General features: G+C 40.9%; 1 protein-coding gene across 2 annotated transcripts in view; it reads left to right on the top strand.

Moving 5' to 3' along the window:
- Positions 1–454: 454 nt before the first annotated feature.
- NDC1 (NDC1 transmembrane nucleoporin) overlaps positions 455–20,157 on the top strand; it is a gene marked incomplete at both ends in the record, with an annotated part of 53,854 nt that continues 34,151 nt past the window's right edge. The window contains 7 exons of one of the 2 annotated variants that reach the window (XM_080692474.1): positions 455–820; positions 2,179–2,299; positions 5,012–5,113; positions 8,039–8,213; positions 10,868–11,006; positions 15,533–15,641; positions 19,608–19,659. In XM_080692474.1, the coding sequence (XP_080548600.1) occupies positions 455–820; positions 2,179–2,299; positions 5,012–5,113; positions 8,039–8,213; positions 10,868–11,006; positions 15,533–15,641; positions 19,608–19,659 (1,064 nt within the window). The remainder of the gene's footprint in view (positions 821–2,178; positions 2,300–5,011; positions 5,114–8,038; positions 8,214–10,867; positions 11,007–15,532; positions 15,642–19,607; positions 19,660–20,157) is intronic. The other variant, XM_080692475.1, reaches the window with a different exon arrangement.

Here is a 20,157-nt window from a genome sequence, read left to right as displayed (position 1 = left end):
GTCGGGATATTCCATTTAGCAAGAGACATTACTGAAACTAGAAACCAGATTTTATGAAACCAAATACACCTTTCTTAATAGAAAATAGGTCTGGGAGTATAGCCTGAAGGTAGAAAGCCTCTGGGTTCCTCCCCAGCACCACCAAAAAAAAAAATAGATTTCCATTGTTCCTGAGTCCCTGTTTGTGGAGGGGGCCACGGCATCCTCTGACTCCATTTTAGGCGATTGATGACGTATCGGGAGAAATGAGGGCAAATCATTTTGCCAGATCTTTTTAACTGCAGAAATCCGATCAATTAATACTGGGGCTATTGTCAGCTTTACAAGACTACGATTCCCAGCATGCCTCACGGCATCTCGGGGAAGACTTCTCCCAGCATGCTGTACTTTGGAACCCTGAGTACCAGAATGCAACGCTCCGCCCCTTTGGTGCCAAGAAACCACAGTTCCCAGCATGCAGCGCCGCCGCCTCCCGGCCCAGGCGCCCCGCCTAGCCCTGCTTCGGAGGGAACTTTTGGGCCCCGGAAGGCGGCTCCGGGAGCCACAGCCTCCTTTGGGCGTCGTGAATACGGGGCAGTTCTGGCCCGTTGAGTCTGTGCAGACGAGGCCGGGCCGGGCCGGGTGGGGGCTCGCGCGGGGCTCTGCTCAGGCAGCATCTGAGGCACCCCCGCCGGGGTCCTCCCGGGGCCTTCGTGCCTTTGAACTGCGGTGGCGGGCGGGCACACGGCCTCCGGCGCTGCTTCGAGTGGGGGCGGCCATCCCCATGGCCGCGGCTCTGAGCGGGCCCTGCGCGGGCGGGTCGCGGGACATCCTGTGGCGCGTGAGTGGGCGCGGCGGGCGGGCGGCGGGCTGGCGGGCCGCGTGTAAAGCGGCCCCTAGGAGGGTGGCGTGGGTAGGGGAACGCCTGGGGGCTGGCCGCTGTGTCGTGGACGCATCCTGAGTGGTCGTCGGGCACAGGGCAGCAGTGGAGTCACTGAGTCCGAAGTGGACGCTGGCCGGCCTGGAGGGAATAACCGAAATGAAATTGGGGCAGAGTTGGGAGGAGTCTTATGCAAGTGTGCCCTGTAGGCGCAAAACGAATAACTTGTTGGTTCTTTCCTTGGGATAAGAAATGGGAAGGAAAGACTGGGGATATATCTCAGTGGCAGAGCTCTTGTCTAACATGGGCAAGGCGGAAGGAAAAAAGAATTGGGAATCATGTTTAGAATTAGGAAGAATGTAGTGAGCAGAGCATATGTTCTTGGTCCACCATGGGACTGAGCTGAGGAGCGTGGCAAATTAGAGCTAAGTATCCACAGTGGGATGGATGCGGATCTTCCTGCATCAGTTTTGTGTGTCATCTCCTGGATCCTCAGCTGAAATCTTTTGGGGTTTACCGTGTGTGTGTGTGTGTGTGTGTGTGTGTGTGTGTGTGTGTGTATACTACCTATGTTATCACTGAGTCCTCTAGACTTAGTGATTGCATTTTGTTCCTTTCCCAATGCTATTGCCTTTGTTCAGACATTGACTGTCATCTCTGTCTTGGGCTGTGGTGGACTGGCTATCTTCTGGTTGGATCTGGTCCCTTCTGATCCATCTTCCTTCCAGCTACTTTATGGTAAACACAGGTTTCACCTTCCATAACATATATCCAGTTGCCATTTTTTCATACATGCGACCCCGCAGTCTCTCTCCTTGTATTTGCTTATTCAACAGTAAATCTTGTATCTCCTTATGGTAGGCACCGGCAATTCAGAACAGTGCTACAGTGCAGTAGTTTGTTGCCCAATTAAGAAGCACATATCATAATCCACATATACTGGTTCTTATAAAGTGTGTACAACCTTTACAATTCCTATTACTATCAGTTGAACCTAAAGAGACAGTATTAAATATAGCTATAAAACTAAATAAGACCTTACAGAAGATCTTACTTCCTACTCAGAGTATGATATTTGATGTTACACTTAGCTCTAGACCTAATGGAAGCAAGCACCAGTTCCTAAGTTTACAAGGTTCTGTAGTGGCATGTAATGTTATTGTAGTAACCACTTGGGTTTATAAATAATTGCATGGACTGTAATCTGGGTATAAGGATTAGTGATGGAACATAAATATCTTGTATGATGAGATAGGATTTGCATAACAAAATAATTTAACTGACTTCATGATTGAAGGGTTTTATTTGTTTAATTTTAGATTTTGGGCTGGAGGATAGTTTCAAGTATTGTTTGGTCAGTGTTGCTTCTACCCATCTGTACCACAGTATTTATAATCCTCAGCCGCATCGATTTATTTCATCCTATACAGTGGCTGTCAGGTAAGTGATACTGAATTTGGGGGAAACAAACTTACAAGTCCTACTTTTTAACATAAAAGTTGCTTTATGTTTCAAGTGATCTATTTTTAATTACTGCCTTCATTGACACATTGAAACTTTGGCTTTGAGATACATTTAAGGCGCTCCCTGTATAATATAAGCCACTTTTTATTGTGTAATGAGATTAATTAATTCTTCAGAGACTCATGCATGATGACAGAAACAAAACTATCTTTGTGTGTGTGTGTGTGGTGCTGGTGATTATACCCAGGGGGATTCTACCTCTGAGTTACACACTGAGCCCTGTTTTATTTCTTATTTTGAAATAGGATCTTGGAGGCTGAGACAGGAGGATCCTGGATTTGAAGATAGCCTCAGAAACATAGCTAGACTCTCAGCAACTTGGTGAGACTCTGTCTCAAAAATAAAAAAGGGCTGGGGTATAGTGCAGAGGTAGAATGCCCTTGGGTGCTATCCCCAGTACTCCCCTCCACACACACGTACAACAGGATCTTGTTCAATGGCCGAGGTTCCTGCTAAGTTGCTGAGGCTGGTCTTGAACTTGGGATCCTACTGTTTCAGCCTCCCAAGTATTGGGATTATTGGTGTGTGCTATCATGCCTGGCTAAACATGTCTTGTTTTTATTTTTTGTTCATATTTTCAGGCATAACACACATTTATTTTAAACTTTGAATGGAATATTGGTGGTTGTACTACTATGAAATATGAACATATTAGTATTTTTCAGGGGCATCATCAACTTTTTTTTTTTTTTTTTTTTTTTTTTAGTACTGGGGATGGAACCCAGGGACATTCTACCTCTGAGCTACATCTTCAGACCTATTTTTTATTCTTTCTTTTGAAACAGGGTTTCACTGAGTTGCAAAGGGCCTCACTAAGTACCTGAGGCTGTCTGCGAACCTCAATCCTCCTGTCTCAACCTCCTGAATGCTGGGATTACAAGTGTGCGCCACCACGCCTAGCACCAGTATTTTTTTGTTGTTGTTGTTCATTTTGCTTAGATAATTTACATGTTACTTTGATTTTAGCTAGAGGAGCTAATTACATTTGGAGGAGTACTGGGAATTGAACCCGGGGGTGTGTGTTCTATCTCCAAGCTACATCCTTGGCTTTAAAAAAATTTTTTTATTTTTTTATTTTGAAGCAGTCTTGCTCCATTGCTGAGAGTCTTGCTAAGCTGCTGATTCTACCCTTGAACCTATGATTCTTCTGTCTCCCTCCAAGTACTAGAATTATAGGCATGAACCCCCTTGCTTGGCTAATTGCATGAGTGTGTATGTGTGTGTTACTGGGGATTGAATCCAGGGGCATTCTATCTCTAAGGTATATCCCCAGCTGCTTTTTTTTTTTGTTGTTGTTGTTTGTTTGTTTTGTGGTACTGGGGGTGGAACCCAGGGGCTTTCTACCTCCGGGCTATACTCCCAGACCTATTTTTTTAAATTTGGAAACAGGGTCTCACTAAGTTGCTGAGAGCCTCACTAAGTAGCTGAGGCTGGCTTTGAACCTGTGTGATGCCTCCCAAGCTCAGGGATTACAAGCGTGCGCCACCACGCCCAGTTCCAGCCATTTTTATATTTTGTTTTGAGACAGTCTCACTAGGTTGCTGGGTGTCCTGCTATGTTACTGAGGCTGGTGTCAAACCTGGAAATTTCCTGTCTCAGCCTCTCAAGTACTAGGATTACAGGCTTGTGCCACCATGCCCAGCTGCTGTTTGTATTTTAAGAAAGTGGTGCATGCCTTTAATGTTAATACTTGAGAGGCTGAGACAGAAGTTCAGGTTCGAGGCCAGCTGGGAGTTTAGCTCAGAGGTAGAATACTCTTGGGTTCAATCCTCAGTACCAAAAATAAAAAGATGTGAAAAATACCATTTACACTTTAAAAAGAAACTTTATTTGAATATTACTAAGATACTTCCTTTTCATCTGATGAAATGTTTGCATATGGTAATATTTGTGGCTGATGTTAATGACTGCATGATTTGAAAAAAAATTCTAGTATCATTTAAAGTACTCAGCTGCTGAGCGTGGTGGCGCACTCTTGTAATCCTTGCGCTTGGGAGGTGGAGACAGGAGGATCACGCAGGTTCGAAGCCAGCCTCACTGGCTTAAGAGACTGTTTCCACATAAAATATAAAATAGGTCTGGGAGTGTAGCCTGGAGATAGAAGGGTTTCCAGGAACCCCAGTACCACCACAATAAATAAATAAATAAATAAATAAATAAATAAATAAATAAGTAAGTAAGTAAATAACTCAGGGCCAAGTCCAAACTCATACTGGAGTTCTTTTTTTTTTTTTTTTTTTTTTTTTTTTTTGCGTGTCTGGGGATGGAACCCAGGGGCATTTCCAAGCTACACCCCCTGCCCTATTTTTTCTTTATTTTGAAACCGGGTCTCACTGAGTTGCAGAGGCCTCACTAAATAGCTGAGGCTGTCCGCGAACTGCGATCCTCCAGGTCTCAGCCTCCCAAATGCTGGGATTACAAGCGTGAGCCACCACGCCCGGCTTCACACTGGAGTTCTTGAGTTGTTATTCCATTGGACTTTTTAGCAGTGTACTATTAAATTCTTAAAGAGAAGATAACTTTTATAGTTAAATTATAGTTGTGGTTCAGACCCTTTTATATTGCTGTGTACTGAACATGACTACAAGACTCAGTAAACTTTACTAATTTGTCTCTCTTGTGTTTTAGATTCTTTTAACGACCTATATAGTTCCTACGTAATTTTTTACCTCCTGTTGCTGTCAGTGGTAATAATAATAATAAGTATTTCCAATGTGGAGTTCTATACAGGTGAGTTTTCAATGTTAATTTTTTTTAATCTGAATTTTACTAGGGGAAGACTCAGTGCATTTATTATGTGAATGTGTATAAAAGGCTGAATTTTGTACAACATTTTGGATATGTATATGAATCATATCTTACAGTTCATTTTGGTGCTAGTTTCTTTTTTTAAAATATATGTAGATCTTTTAGGACAAATATTGTATGATTCCACTTATGTGAGTTACCTAGGATAGTCACATTTATAGAGACAGGAAGGAGTAGTTTCCAGGGACTTGAGGGAGGTAGGAGATTATTTATTTTTGGTGGTCTTAGAGATTGAGTCCAGGGGCATTTTACCTCTGAGCTACACCCCCAGTCTTGTTTAATTTTTTATTTTTGAAGCAGGGTCTAAACTGTTGAGGCTGGCCTTGAACCTGTGATCATCATCCTGGCTCCGCCTCCTAGTCCTGGAATTATAGATGTGTGCCATCATGCCCATTTGAGGGGGATTATTTAATGGGTAGAGTTTCACTTGGGAAAATGGAAAATTGAGAGATGGTTGGATGGCTGTACACCAGTGTGAGCATACTTAAGCTGCAGAACTGTGCACTTAAAAATAGTTCATATGGTAAATTTTATGTATTTGCCACAAAATACATTAAAAAATAACAAGTTTAGATCTTCTAATAGTTAATAGCTGGAATTAAAGCTGACATTTAGCAAATATATTATAAAAATAATTCCTTACACAGTAGGAGATCAAGACCAAGTGATTTGTAAGTTTTTTTTTTTTCCTTTTCCCAAATATACAAGTCTATAAATTAGATGGTTTTTAAAAAGCTCTTAAAATGTAAATTTTACTTTGGGAGAATTACCTGCTAGATTCCAGAGCTACTTATTTTTCTCAGTTTCTCTTCCTGCCTCTTTCAGATTTCCTAAGTTTATCACTTAAGACAATAAGAAGCTTTTTCTTACTTTTTTTTTTTTTTTTTGATAATGCTAGGGATTGAGCCCAGGAGTATTCTACTTCTGAGCTACACACCCAGCCCTAGTTTATTTCTGTGGTGTGTGTGAGCTGGCCACAAATCTTCAATCCTTCTGTCTTAGCCTCTTAAGTACTGGGATTAGGAGCATGGGCCACCACACTTGGCGTTAGTTTATTTCTTATTTGGAAATAGGGTCTCACTAAGTTGCTAAATTGCTGAGTCTGGCTTCAAATCTATGATCCTCCTTTCTCAGCCTCTCAATACTGGGATTACAGGTGTGTGCCACCATTTCCAGCTTTTCTTATACTTAAAAAAATCTCTTTTTAAAATTTTATTATTTATTTATTTATTTATTTTGCAGATCTGGGGATGGAACCCAGGGGCATTTGACCTCTGAGCTACACCCCCTGCCCTGTTTTTTATTCTTTATTTTGAAACCGGATCTCACTGAGTTGCAGAGGGCCTTACTTAGTAGCTGAGGCTGTCCACAAACTGCGATCCTCCGGTCTCAGCCTCCTGCATGCTGGGATGACAAGCGTGCTGTACCACACCCAGCATCTATCTATCTATCTATCTTTCTTTCTTTTTTTCTTTCTTTCTTTCTTTCTTTCTTTCTTTCAAGTTCTTTACTACTTCCTTGAAGTAGGGTGTAAAAGTTTAAATCCTAACTGTGGATCATATGATGCATACACTTTTTTTTGCTTATCTAATCCCTCAATCCTGGCTGTTGAGTCTTTTCTCCATTCAAACCCTACTCAGAATTCTTTGGCTTAGCTGGGCATGGTGGCGTACGCTTGTAATCCCAGCATTTGGGAGGCAGAGACTGGGGTTCTCAGCCAGCCTCAGCTACTTAGTGAGGCCCTCTGCAACTCACTGAGACCCTGTTTCAAAATAAAGAATAAAAAATAGGGCAGGGGGTGTAGCTCAGAGGTTGAATGCCCCTGGGTTCCATCCCCAGACCCACAAAAAAGAATTCTTTGGCTTATAACAAAATTCTTTCATACTCCCATGTGCCTGAGCAATAGTCGTATAAGTAGATATACCAGATGAAGGCTTTCTAGCTAGTCATTCTTAAATCCTGACTAGTCACTGCTTCATTCCTTCCTCTAGCATTTCTTATGCAGTTATATGTGCCATGTGGTTTTAGGTTTTTCCAAAGGATTGCAGTTAAGAGTCAGACAGTAGCTGGGTGTGGTGGTGCACGCTTGTAATCCCAGTACTTGGGAGGCTGAGACAGGAGGATCCCGTTCTCGGCCAGCCTCAGCTACTTAGTGAGGCCCTCCACAACTTAGTGAGACCCTGTTTCAAAAAAAAAAAAAAAAAAGAATAAAAGATAGGGCTGGGCGTGTAGCTTGGATGTAGAGTGCCCCTGGGTTCCATCCCCAGTACTGGGGGATAAAAAACAGCAGATAGTAAACATTAGACATGTTTGCTTATAATATATTGCCTAGTGAGAGAGTACCCAGGAGCACAACTTACCCAGCATGGGAGCTTCCTGGAGGTGATCCTCACACCACTCCTTGAAGAAGGAGTTGTCTTCAGTAGCTTCAGTAGACAAAGAAGGGCAGCAGTGTTCAGAGAAAAGATAGAGCGCATAAGGCTGAGGGACATGAGAGGGTGTGGCATATGTAGAGTGTTAAAAGTCAGTTGGCCCTCTGGGGATTACAAACGTGTGCGCCACCACGCCCCGGCACTTACTCTTTATTTTGAAGCAGGATCTCACTAAGTTGCAGAGGCAGAGGCTGGCCATGAAGCTGTGGTCCTCCTGTCTCAGCCTCCCAAGTACTGGGATTTATCTCTTTCCTCGAGCTTTTTTTTAACATTAGTTTTTCTGCTCTGTATTTCACGTTAGCTGTGGGTTTCCTTCTGTCCTTTGGAGTGTTTGCAAGGATGAGCAGTCACAGCATAGGTCCTCTTACTGCATGTGCTGCGGCTCTAAAGCCACAGTGGTGTGTTTGCTTTGCAGTTGTGCCCTCCGTGCCCTGCTCCAGGCTGGCACTGATCGGGAAGATCATTCACCCGCAGCAGCTCCTGCACTCATTCATTCATGCTGCAATGGGGATGCTGATGGCGTGGTGTGCAGCAGTGATAACCAAGGGCCGATTCAGTTTTCTCGTGGTTCCCTGCACTGGTACTGAGAGGTAATACTGAATATATCTTTTCTTTCTGAAGAGCCTTGTTTTGTCACTAAGCTAAATGTGACCTATGTAGGATAATCATTTATGGCCAGTTTTTGCTTTCCAGACTTGTATGGAAGGGGTGTGTGTGTGTGTGTGTGTGTGTGTGTGTGTGTGTGTGTGTGTGTAAAGTGTTTTTGATCTTTATATTGAATTCAGCAAAATTTCAAAAAGATTTGTAGAATTTGGAAGGTGCTGTTGAACTCTTGAGAGTGATCTAAAGGCTGTAAGCTATAAGCTTCTTGAGAGTTGAGAAGAATGGGGGATTGAGACATGGACACAGATGTGTGTAATAGAAAGCAGTGAGCTGTGCAGACAGAACATGTGGCATTTAGAAAGCATGTGGGTGTCTACATATACTCCTCGAGGAGGCTGTATAGGTTGATGTGTGAAGGAAGGGTAGCTGGGGAAACATGAACCAAAGCTGGGTGTGGTGGTGCATGCCTGTGATCCTCAGTCCTTAGGAGGCTGAAACAGAAGGATTGCAGGTTTGAGGACAGCCTCAGCAACTTAGTAAGACCCTGTTTTGCAATAAAAAATAAAATAGGGCTGGTGGTGTAGCTTGGAGGTAGAATGCTCCAGGTTCCAGTCCATCCTCAGTAACACACACACACACACACACACACACACACACACACACACACACAGAAAATAATGAATCTAAAGAAAGAATTTTAAAATAGTAACTACCTTCTATAGTGTATTTTTATACTTTTGAAGCTACATAATTTTTAGACATATGGCATTGATTTAAGTTGCAATTTGATATTCTGACTTTAAGAATTAAAAAAGAACTGTGGAAGCCAGGTCTAGTAGTGCATGCCTGTAGTACTCGTACTTGGTAGGATGAGACAGGAGGATTACAGGTTCAAGGCCAATCTCAGCAACTTAATAAGACTCTCTTTCAAAATAAAAAATAAAAAGGTGCGGGGATATAGCTTAGACATAGAATGCCCCTGGTTCAATTCCTAGTACCAAAAAAAAAAAAAAAAAAAAAAAAAGACTGTGGCTATACTATAGCTCAGTGGTAGAACTAATGGTTCGCATGTGCAAAGCCCTGGGGTTAATACTCTAGCACATGCCACCTCCTTCTCCAGTAAAGATTATCAGAATAATCATAAATTCCTATTTTCCACTGACTTTATGACCATGTTACATGAGTACTACCAAATACTTGATTTTCTTTGGGTCCTCAGCTACTATCAGGTGGGTTTTTTCCCCTCTGATATAAGTTTTCTTTAGTGAAAACTATCCTGTCAGCAAACATTAAATGGACATCTGTGAATGTAGGACTGTTGTGAGTAGGAAATCTCAGCTGCTTATCTCGAGTGAGTCGTGAGTTCCTCTTGCTCGGCGCTCGTTAGTGAAGGAGCCAGTTACAGAGCAGCTACAGGTTGTCAAAGAGCTTGGTGCCGCTTTGAAGGGACTCACTGGCGATTTCAGTCAGTCTTTTGCAAAGCTAGGCTCTCATCATCATCTTTTAACTTAGAGTCCAGAAAACAACCAGAAGTCCCAACTCTCCTGGAGAAAGATGGTGGGGCAGGCCCCCACCCTGTATTCTTTCACGGAAGGGTAACTTACACTGAATTATTTGTTGGCTTTGTATATCCCTAGATATTTGTTGCATTCTAGAGCTCCTCAGGCAACACAAAGGAGTTTCAGAGGTTGATGTTTACCAAATAGAGATCTTATGCTTAAAATTAAAAGATGTGAGATAAAAATGATAGGGTTAGTGCCTGCCAGGGAATCCTCTTGAATTTAACTAAATATTTCAGACCTTAACAACTGTAGATTGTTAGCTGGAAACCATGAGGAATGTCTCTTTAGAAGGAGTTCTGGGTGCAGCTCATGTAAGGAACAGGTTCCACAACCACTTGGGAGCTGTTTTCTTGCCTGTGAAATTGTTGGGTGTAGGAGTAGAGATGTACATCAGACAGGTGTGGGGCTCCTTGTCTTAAAAGCCTTGTGCTCCATGAGATCCTCTATTTCTTGCAGCAAATTTTTTTTTTTTTTTTTTTTTTGTGATACTGGGGTTCCTGGAAGCCCTTCTATTTCCCGGCTACACTCCCAGACCTATTTTTACATTTTTATTTGGAAACAGGGTCTCCTAAGCCAGTGCGCGCGGCTGGCTTTGAACCTGCGTGATCCTCCTGTCTCTGCCTCCCAAGCGCGGGGATTACAAGCGTGCGCCACCACGCCCGGCCTTCTTGGCAGCAAATTTATAGACATAGCATTCTGGGTGTTTTTGAGAGATGTCCAGTTACAAGAGATAACATGGAAAAAAGCTCAAAGTTATGGCACCTCTATCAGGCATATGTAATTTATTTATAGTTCCTCTCAGTCCAGGTGCAGTTTAACAACTTGTAAGCAACATTGTGTACTACCATTGTAGACATTCTTACTCATATCAGATTCCTTACTCAAGTCAGATTCTTAATGCTTCAGGGAAAGGGTTTTGTTCATCTTTTGCTCACACTTATCTAAAATGAGCCATTTTGTTAGAATTTGAAACATTTCTTGAGTGATTAACTCAGATTTTGCCTTCAGTAAATATTAAGCTTAAAACAGTGATATGTATCCCTGACTACTGGATTAATAATTTAACTTTCCCTCTTCAGCTTAGATAGCCCTGCTGCACAAACCTGCTTAAATGAGTATCATCTTTTTTTCCTACTGGCTGGAGCATTCATGGGCTATAGTTACAGCCTTCTGTATTTTATTAACAACATGAACTATCTTCCATTTCCCATCATACAGGTAAGGTATCATTTGAACACTGCCTTGTATTAGAATTTGGTGTGTTAAGATTGCTTAGGTGTATATGTATATAACTGGCTTCATTTGATTTTTTTTTTTTTTTTTTTTTTTTTTTTTGTGGTACTGGGGTTCCTGGAAGCCCTTCTACCTCCAGGCTACACTCCCAGACCTATTTTTACATTTTTATTTGGAAACAGGGTCTCCTAAGCCAGGGCGCGCGGCTGGCTTCGAACCTGCGTGATCCTCCTGTCTCTGCCTTCCAAGCGCGGGGATTACAAGCGTGCGCCACCACGCCCGGCGTTGATTTAATGAAAAGTTTGATCAATACAACTTAAGACTGAACTCCTCAAAATATCATTATTATTGTTGTTATTATTACTATTTATTTTTTGGTACTGGGGATTGAACCTAGGGCATTCTACCTCATAGAGCTACACTCTAGCCCAATTTTGTTTTATTTTGAAATGATCTCACTAGGTTGAGAATCTCACTATTTGCTGAGGTGGTTCTTGAGCCTGTGTTCCTCCTGTGTCAACCTCCCAAGTACTGGGATTACAAGCTCAAAATGTCACTTAGAGAGAAGAGATTTTTCTTCGTGAGATATCAGTGTATTTTTATTTACCCTTTCTTGCTCTCGCTCAGCATCCTGCTTTGTACCACTCTCCTTTGTATCATTTTTCTTCGTTGGTAGGTCGCAGCACTTGTGACCTAGCAAGGCTGGGGAACAAGGATGACATTCATGCAAAGTACCTCTGTGCAGCTGCCAGCTTCACTTTGAACTTAAAATCTTATGAACTTGAAAAAGTGTAGATACTTTTAGAATATATCAGTTACTGTTGCACATCCTTTTCAGAACAAGGCAAGGTACAAATAAATCAGTTTCACTTGGTTTGAGTGGTATAGTATATACTATCTTTCATTAGTGGTTTTTTTTTTTTTTGTGTGTGTGTGTGTGTGTGTGTGTGTGTGTGTGTGTGTGTGTGTGTGTGTGTATGTGTGTGGTGCTGGGGACTGTACCAGCACATTCTACGTCTCAGCTATACCCCCAGCCCTGTTTTATCTTTTACCTGGAAACAGGGTCTCACTAGGTTGCTGAGAGCCTTGCCAAGCTGCTGAGACTGGCTTCAAACCTGTGATCCTCCAGTATTAGCCTCCCAAGTATTGGGATTACAGGTGTACACCACCATGCCAGGCTTCTTTTATTAAGTTTTAAAAAATCTAATCTGGTAGCAGTCATCTGTGGAACTCAGAGCCACCTTCATTGGCAGGAGAAAGTTTAGTTGAGATTTCTGTGTGTCACATCAGGGATGTCCTCAGCCTGTTTCTGCTTTTCCCAACTGGGTTATTCCTGTCCTTCCTGTTCTGGTGGGAGTGAGGACTAGGCGCTGGAGCAGAAATGTTAAGCCAATCCCTTCCCCCTAGGACCGAGTCTACTGGGATGTGCAAACAAATGAGATGCCATGATGAGAGTATAATCTGTGAGAATGGTGCAGTAGGGTTCTCCCGCTTTAATTAAAGTCATTACATGTGTTCTGTATCCCAAGCAGTCTGATGAGAACACGTGCAGTACAAGGAGCTAGTGCTCCCTTAAAAGGATTTACCCTTTGGCTCTCCTCCACATCTGTGAGGGAATGAAAAAAAAGTCCTGTTTAGAAATTCTTCACAACTTGTCAGGATAAAAGTAAAACATCAACTTTGCTATTTCACAAGGAGAAATATTTCAAATTTCTGTATAGAAATATCCATGGCAAATAAACTTAGATCCAAATATATTAAAGAGTATAGCAAAAAAGGACAAGATGTTGAGAGAGCCAGGCATGGTGGTGCACGCATGTTGTAATCCCAATATTTGGGAGGCTGAGAAAGGAGGGCTGGGGTCTGCGGACAGCCTCAGATACTCAGTGAGGCCCTCTGCAACTTTGCGAGACCCTGTTTCAAAATAAAAAATAGGCCTGGGGTGTAGCTCTGACATAAAATGCCCCTGGGTTCTATTCCGAGTACTGAAAAAAAAATGTAAAAAGAAAAAGAAAATGTTAAGAGAAAAATAAGATGCCACTAACTACCTTGCTGGACCTCGATTTACCTTGTTCAGTTTCATTTTAAATTGGCCATCTATTTAATATCAGACATGTACAATAGGGTAAACAGAAGCAATACAATAGTTGACAGTGCTGATAAATTATTTTTACCACACAATGTCAAGTTTATAAAATTTAGTACTAATATTTTTTTTTTTTTTGTGTGTGTGTGTGTGTGTGTGTGTGTGTGTGTGTGTGTGTGTGTGTGTGTGTGTATGTGGTACTGGGGATGGAACCCAGAGGCTTTCTACCTCTGGGCTACACCCCCAGACCTATTTTTTATATTTTATTTGGAAAAATGGTCTCACTAAGTTGCAGAGAGCCTCACTAAACTGCTGAGGCTGGCTTTGATCCCATATGAACACTTGGGTCATGAACTATATAGCTTCAATTATATAGGCTTATTAAAACATTTTCAAAGGTTGGTGTGGTGGCATATGCTTGTAATCCCAGTACTTAGGAGACTGAGACAGGAGGATTGCAGGTTCAAAGCCAGCCTTAGGAGCTTAGTGAGGCTCTTAGCAACTTACTAAAACCATGTTTCCAAATAAAATATAGGTCTGGATGTCCAGCTTGGAGAGGCCCCTGGGTTCCATCCTACCATACTACCAAAAAAAAAAAAAAAAAAAAAGAAAAAGAAAGAGAGGAGACAGACAACCCTTGTTTCAAAAGTATAGATATTTCAGGAAAAATAATTTGATTTCTTTCTAGGATTGTTAGAATTGTCAAATTGTCAAATACCCGCTAAAGAATTATGTATGGTACATTTGATTCGGCCTTCTTACCCCATAGATAGTTAGAAGATGTGACTTGTTCAGGGATATACAGAAAGGGGACATTAGCACTTTTATCTCCTGATTCTTATAGTACCTGCTTCACAGCCTCCATTTTTCTACAAACAATTTAGTATAAAGGCAGTATGCATAACCTTTAAGATTATAGGCTCTGAAGTCAGCCTGCCTGGATTTCTATCTCAGATTATCCTTTCGCTAGCTAGTAACATTAGTAATTTAACCCCTCTCGACCTCAGTCTTCTTATCTGTAAGATGGGTAAAATAATCAAGTGGGGACAATAATTCATAGAGTTGTGAGGCTTAAATGGATTAATGCATGTACTGAGCTTCGAACAGTACTTGGTACATGGTAAGCACCCAAAGAATGTTAGCTGTTATTATTGTTACAGTAGTAGTCTCCCTTTAGTCACAGTCTTATTTTCTATAGTTTACTTATCAGGGTCGACTATAGTCTTAAAAATATTAAATGGAAAATCCTAGAATTAAACAATTCATACCTTTTAAGCAACTTTTAGTATAGTATAATAATTCTATTATTAACTATTGTTAATCTTACTATGTTTTACTTATTACATTATTTATCATAGGACTGTATGTATAGAAATAATCATAGTATATATATACATAGAGTTCAGTATTTACAGTTTTAGGCATCTACTGGGGATCTTAGTATGTATTGCATATGGATAATAGGGAGACGTCTTTTTTTGTGGTACTAGGGATTGAACTCAGGGGTTTTCTACTTCTGTACCACCAGCCCTTTTTATTTTCATTTTGAGACAGAGTCTAAGTTGTGAGACTGGTCTCAAATCTGTGATCCTCCTGTTTCAGTTTCCTAAGTATTAGGATTACAGGTGTGTGCCACTACTGCATCTAGATATGTTAATGTTTTCTAAACCTTCTCCATCTTAATAGTTCTTAATAACAATTATGAATTGATATTATTAATTTTCTTATTTCTGATCTCATCAGTGGGATGGTTATATAATATTAAGTGTTTTAACGCCAGAAATACTTGATTTGTGCCTCTGTAATAATCACTGTCCAAAAGACAAAGATTATGGGGTTTATTTGGTGCTAGGAATTAAACTCAGGAGCATTCTACCTCCAAGCTATACCCTCAGCCCTATTTTTTTAGCCTTTTTATTGTTGAAACAGCATCTCACTGAATTGTGAAGGGCCTTGCTAAGTAGCTGCAGCTAGCTGTGGACCGTGATTCTCCCAGTCTTCACCTCCCAAATGCTGGGATTACAAGCGTGCACCACCATGCCCAGCTCTCCCAGCCCTTTTTATTTTTTATTTTGAAACAGGGTCTCAATAAATTGTTGAGACTGGATTCTTTTTTTTTTTTAAGACTTAAAGAAGTTTATTAGAAAGATAGAAATACAGAAAATAGAAATACAGCTCCATATCAGACTGGCATGGAGGGGTGACTCGAAATGAATACACCCACGAGACTGGATTCTAACCTATAATTTTCCTGTCTTAGCCTCCCAAGTACTGGGAATCTGGGATTACAGATATTTCCCATCCCCCCGCTAAAGATTATGCATTGTATGTTGTTTGTTATAGTTCAGTGCTTGATTTAGAATGATGTGGAATGTATTATTTGATTTGGATGTGTCATTTAATTATTTTCTCTTTTTTTCTACAGCAATACAAGTTTTTGCGTTTTCGGAGATCTCTGCTATTACTAGTTAAGCATAGTTGTGTGGAATCATTGTTCTTGGTTAGAAATTTCTGCATTGTGTATTATTTTCTTGGTAAGAATCTCTCTTTTTTTCTAAAAATAAATTAGTAAATAATTTATTTTTGTGGTACCTGGGGATTGGACCTAGGGTCGTTCTACCTCCAAGCTTTACCCACAGACCTTTGTATTTTTGTTTTGAAACATGATCTCGCTAGGTTGCTGAGAGCCTCCTTAAGTTGTGAGGCTGTCCTTAAACTTGCAATTCTTCTCTCAGTTTCCCAAGTATTGAGATTATAGGCATGCGCCACCACACCTGGCAACTTTGCTATTTAAATACATACATACAAACATACATACATACAGGACCACAAAAAAATTTTTTTTTAAAGGGCTAGGAGTATAACTCAGAGGTAGGATGCCCCGAGTTCCATCTCCAGTACTGGGGGGAAAAAAAAAAAAAGATAAATCTGAAGTCACTATACTGACTGAAATGCCCAGTCACAAAAAGGCTAATGAAATACTGTATGGTTGTAGTTAAAGTGAGCAGACTCTTAGAAACAGTAGAATGGTGGCTACTTAAAGGCAAAGAAGAAGCGAATGGAAAGGAGTAGTTTGGTGGGTTGAGAGTTTCAGTCATGCCTGATAAAAAAAAAAAACACCTATTGTTAATACTCTATATGCACACTTAAAAATGGTACTTTATGAGCCGGATGTGGTGGCACATGCTTGTTACCCCGCGCTTGGGAGGCTGAGACAGGAGGATCGCACAGATTCGAAGCCAGCCTTAGCTGGCTTAAGAGACCCTGTTTCCAAATAAAATATAAAATAGGTCTGGGAGTGTAGCCTGGAGGTAGAAAGGTTCCATCCCCAGTACCACACACAAAAAATAAATAAATAAAAAGGTACTTTATGGCTGGGCGTGGTGGCACATGTTTCTAATCCCGGCGCTTGAGAGGCTAAGGCAGGAGGATCGCACAGGTTTGAAACCAGCACAGGTTTGAAACCTACTTAGTGAGGCTCTCAGCAACTTAGTGAGACCCTGTTTCCAAATAAAATATAAAATAGGGTTAGGAGTATAGCCTGGAGATAGAAAAAACCCTGGGTTCCACCCCCAGTAACACACACACACACACACACACACACACACACACACACACACACACAAATGGAGCCAGCCGTGGTGGCTCATGCATGTAATCCCAGCATTTGGGAGGCTGAGACAGGAGGATCGCTGTTTGCAGACAGCCTCAGCTACTTGAGGCCCTTTACAACTCAGTGAGACCCTGTTTCAAATTTAAAAAAAAAAAGAATAAAAAATAGGGATGGGAGTGTATCCCCAGTACTGTGAAAAAAGGGTACTTTATGATGTTTTTACCATGATAAAAATTTATTCTATTAAAAAAAAGAAAAATATTGTATACCATTTTGGCATTACTCTGTATAGAAATAGCATACTCCTTTTTATAAGTTTGTAACTTGATACTAATAGGATACAAATATTCTGATGTTAAGGAAACCTTGTAAAATATATTAATATGGACTTTAATCACAAAAAAGTATCTAATTTTAGACAATTATTTTTTTTGTGCAGTGAATAGTACAAGGTGCAGTAATGTAAAATGTAAACAAAACCCAGCCTGGCGTGCTGGCACACAGACCTGTAATCCCAGGATTTGGGGGGCTGTGAGGAAGAGCACAGGTTCCAAGCCAGAGCATAATAACTTAGTAGGACCCTGTTTCAAACTGAAAAATAAAAAGGGCTGGAGGCTTAGCTCAGAGCTAGAACATCACTGGATTCCATCTCTAGTACCACAGGGGTAGGGAGGCTAAAATAAACAAAACCCAATATTCAAAACTACTGTTTGCAGTAGTTTTGCAAACTACTGGAGCTTTTTCTGATCTTTTTTTCTATTGACATAGTCTTACAAAATTATTGGCGCTCTGTATAAGCCACCCAGTTGTTTACTTTTTTTGCTTGTAGTTCATATAATTCATTTTTCTATGTAGCTTTTTTTTTTTTTTTTGGTGGTCCTAGTGATGATGGAACTCAGGGGCATTCTACTGAGCTATACCCCTAGCCCATTTTTTATTCATTATTTTGAAACAAAGTCTCATTAAATTGCAGAGGGCCTCACTAAGTAGCTTAGACTGGCTTCAAACCTGCTATCCACCTGTCTCAGCCTCTCAAGGACTGAGATTACAAGTGTGTGCCACCACACTTGGCTCTACATAGCTCTTAAAGTTGTCATTCTTATATCTACACTTTATTGAAATGTTTTAACCTACTATGATTGGCCTAGCTCTTGCCATATAATTGTACATTTGGCCTGACATAGCAACATCCCATAGTAAGCTCTTTATTCTAAAATTTATTTTGTATTTGGTTCACATTTTGTTTTAAGCATTGTCACCTTTCTTTGCACTTTGATCTTTTTTGCCCAATTTCGTCTTTCATCTACTCACTTTTATAATATGTAATATGAGTTTATCATAGGAGATAGGGTAGCAACACAACTATATGCATTGCTGTCTGTGTCTGAATTGAACAACAGATACAAGTGACTAATTACTAGTAGACTTAGAGAGAAGTAAAATGATTGGTTGCAGATCATGATACACAACTGATACCTATATTAATAATTGTGTATTGAAAAGTTAAAAGTGCTAGCCGGGCATGGTGGCGCATGCTTCTAATCCCAGCACTTGGGAGGCTGAAACAGGAGGGTCACACAGGTTCGAAGCCAGCCTCAGCTACTTAGTGAAGCTCTCAGAAACTTAGTGTGTCCCTGTTTCCAAATAAAATATAAAGTAGGTCTGGGAGTATAGCCCAGAGGTAGAAAAGCCCCTAGAGGGTTCCACCCCCAGTATCACAAAAATAAAAAAGTTAAAAGTGCTATATATAATCATAGTTAATATACTATGATAACTGAATTCTTTTTGGTACTGGGATTGGAACCCAGGGGCATTCAACCTTTGAGCTATACCCCAGCCCTATTTTTTATTTTTATTTTGAAACATGGTCTCAGCTGCACAGGGCCTCACTAAGTAGCTGAGGCTGTGTGCGAATGACCTCCTGTCTCAGCCTCCCAAATGTGGGGATTATATAAGTATGCACCACCATGCCCAGCTGATAACTGAAATCTGAATTGTTGGGAGACTGGTGTTTTTCAACTGAACTAGCTGGAATATGTTTATATCAAAATTTCACAAAGCAGTTGTCTATATATCTTTTCCTACCTATTCCTAATTAAACAATTTAGTATTGTGACTGACGTCTTGTTGTCTACTTTGACCTCATAGTCTGAAGCATGATTAAGATTTGTTTTAGCTGGGCATGTTGTCACACACCTGTAATCCTGGTACCTGGGAAGCTGAGACTTGAGAACCATAGGTTGGAGACCAGCCTCAGCAATTTAGCTAGACCCTGTTTTGTTTTGTTTTTTAAATAGCGTTGGTGGTTCGCCAGGCGTGGTGGCTTGTAATCCCTGCACTTGGGAGGCAGAGACAGGAGGATCGCGCAGGTTCAAAGCCAGCTGCGCACACTGGCTTAGGAGACCCTGTTTCCAAATAAAAATATAAAATAGGTCTGGGAGTGTAGCCCGGAGGTAGAAGGGCTTCCAGGAACCCCAGTACCACCAAAAGAAAATAAACAAACAAACAAATAAATAAATAGCGCTGGTGGTGTGGCGTGGAGGTTGAACACCTCTGGGTTCAATTCCCAGTACCACACACACAGGGGAAAAAATTGTCTCGATAGCTGGATGTGGTGGTGATGCCTGTAATCCTAATACTTGGGAGGCTGAGAGAGGAAGATCACAGGTTTGAGGTCAATCTTCAGCCTCAGCATCTTAGGCCTTCAGCAACTTAGTGAGAGCCTATTTCAAAATAAAATATAAAATAGGGCTGGAGGGGATAGCTCACAGGTAGAATGCCCTTGGGTTAAAACACACACGCACGCACGTACACGCACACACACATACACCACATCTTGTTAGCTTTTTTATGTTCATTAGCATAATATTTTTTTTTTGCTCTTCAGGCCATATTCCTAAAGCTTGGATTAGCACTGCTATGGACCTTCACATAGATAAGTAAGTGATACTTAAATCTTAATTTGATTCTATCCTTTTAAGTGTTAGCTGCTTTTCCAAAATGCTTTTGTTTAGATTAAGTCTTCAGATCTCTTAAAAAATTGAAATATGAAACAAAACTAGAGTTGAAGGCAGTTAATATAGCAAGAGGGTATGCTAAATTGCTGAGTCTAACCTAAACTGCTGAGGCTGACTTTAAAATTGCAATCCTCTTGTTTCAGCCTCCCAAGTATTGAGATTAGAGGCATAATACCACTAAGTTTGGGTAAATTGTGTCTATTTTTTAAATTGTTTTTGTAGTTTAAAACTCCAAGGTATGTTTAAATATGTACAGTGAAAAAGACTCGTTCTGCCTGTTTCCTGTCACCCCATTCCTCTCTGTAGAAGTAGGCAATGGTGCTGGGTGTGGTGGTGGACGCTTGTAATCCTAGTATATAGGAGGCTGAGACAGAAGGATCATGCAGGTTTGAAGCCAGCCTCAGCGACTTAGTGAGACTC

Source organism: Muscardinus avellanarius (genome assembly GCF_963383645.1).
Source record: "Muscardinus avellanarius genome assembly, chromosome: 3".
NCBI lineage: Eukaryota > Metazoa > Chordata > Mammalia > Rodentia > Gliridae > Muscardinus > Muscardinus avellanarius.
The sequence above is the reverse complement of the archived record's forward strand: the minus strand, read 5'-3'. Positions and strand labels throughout refer to the sequence as shown.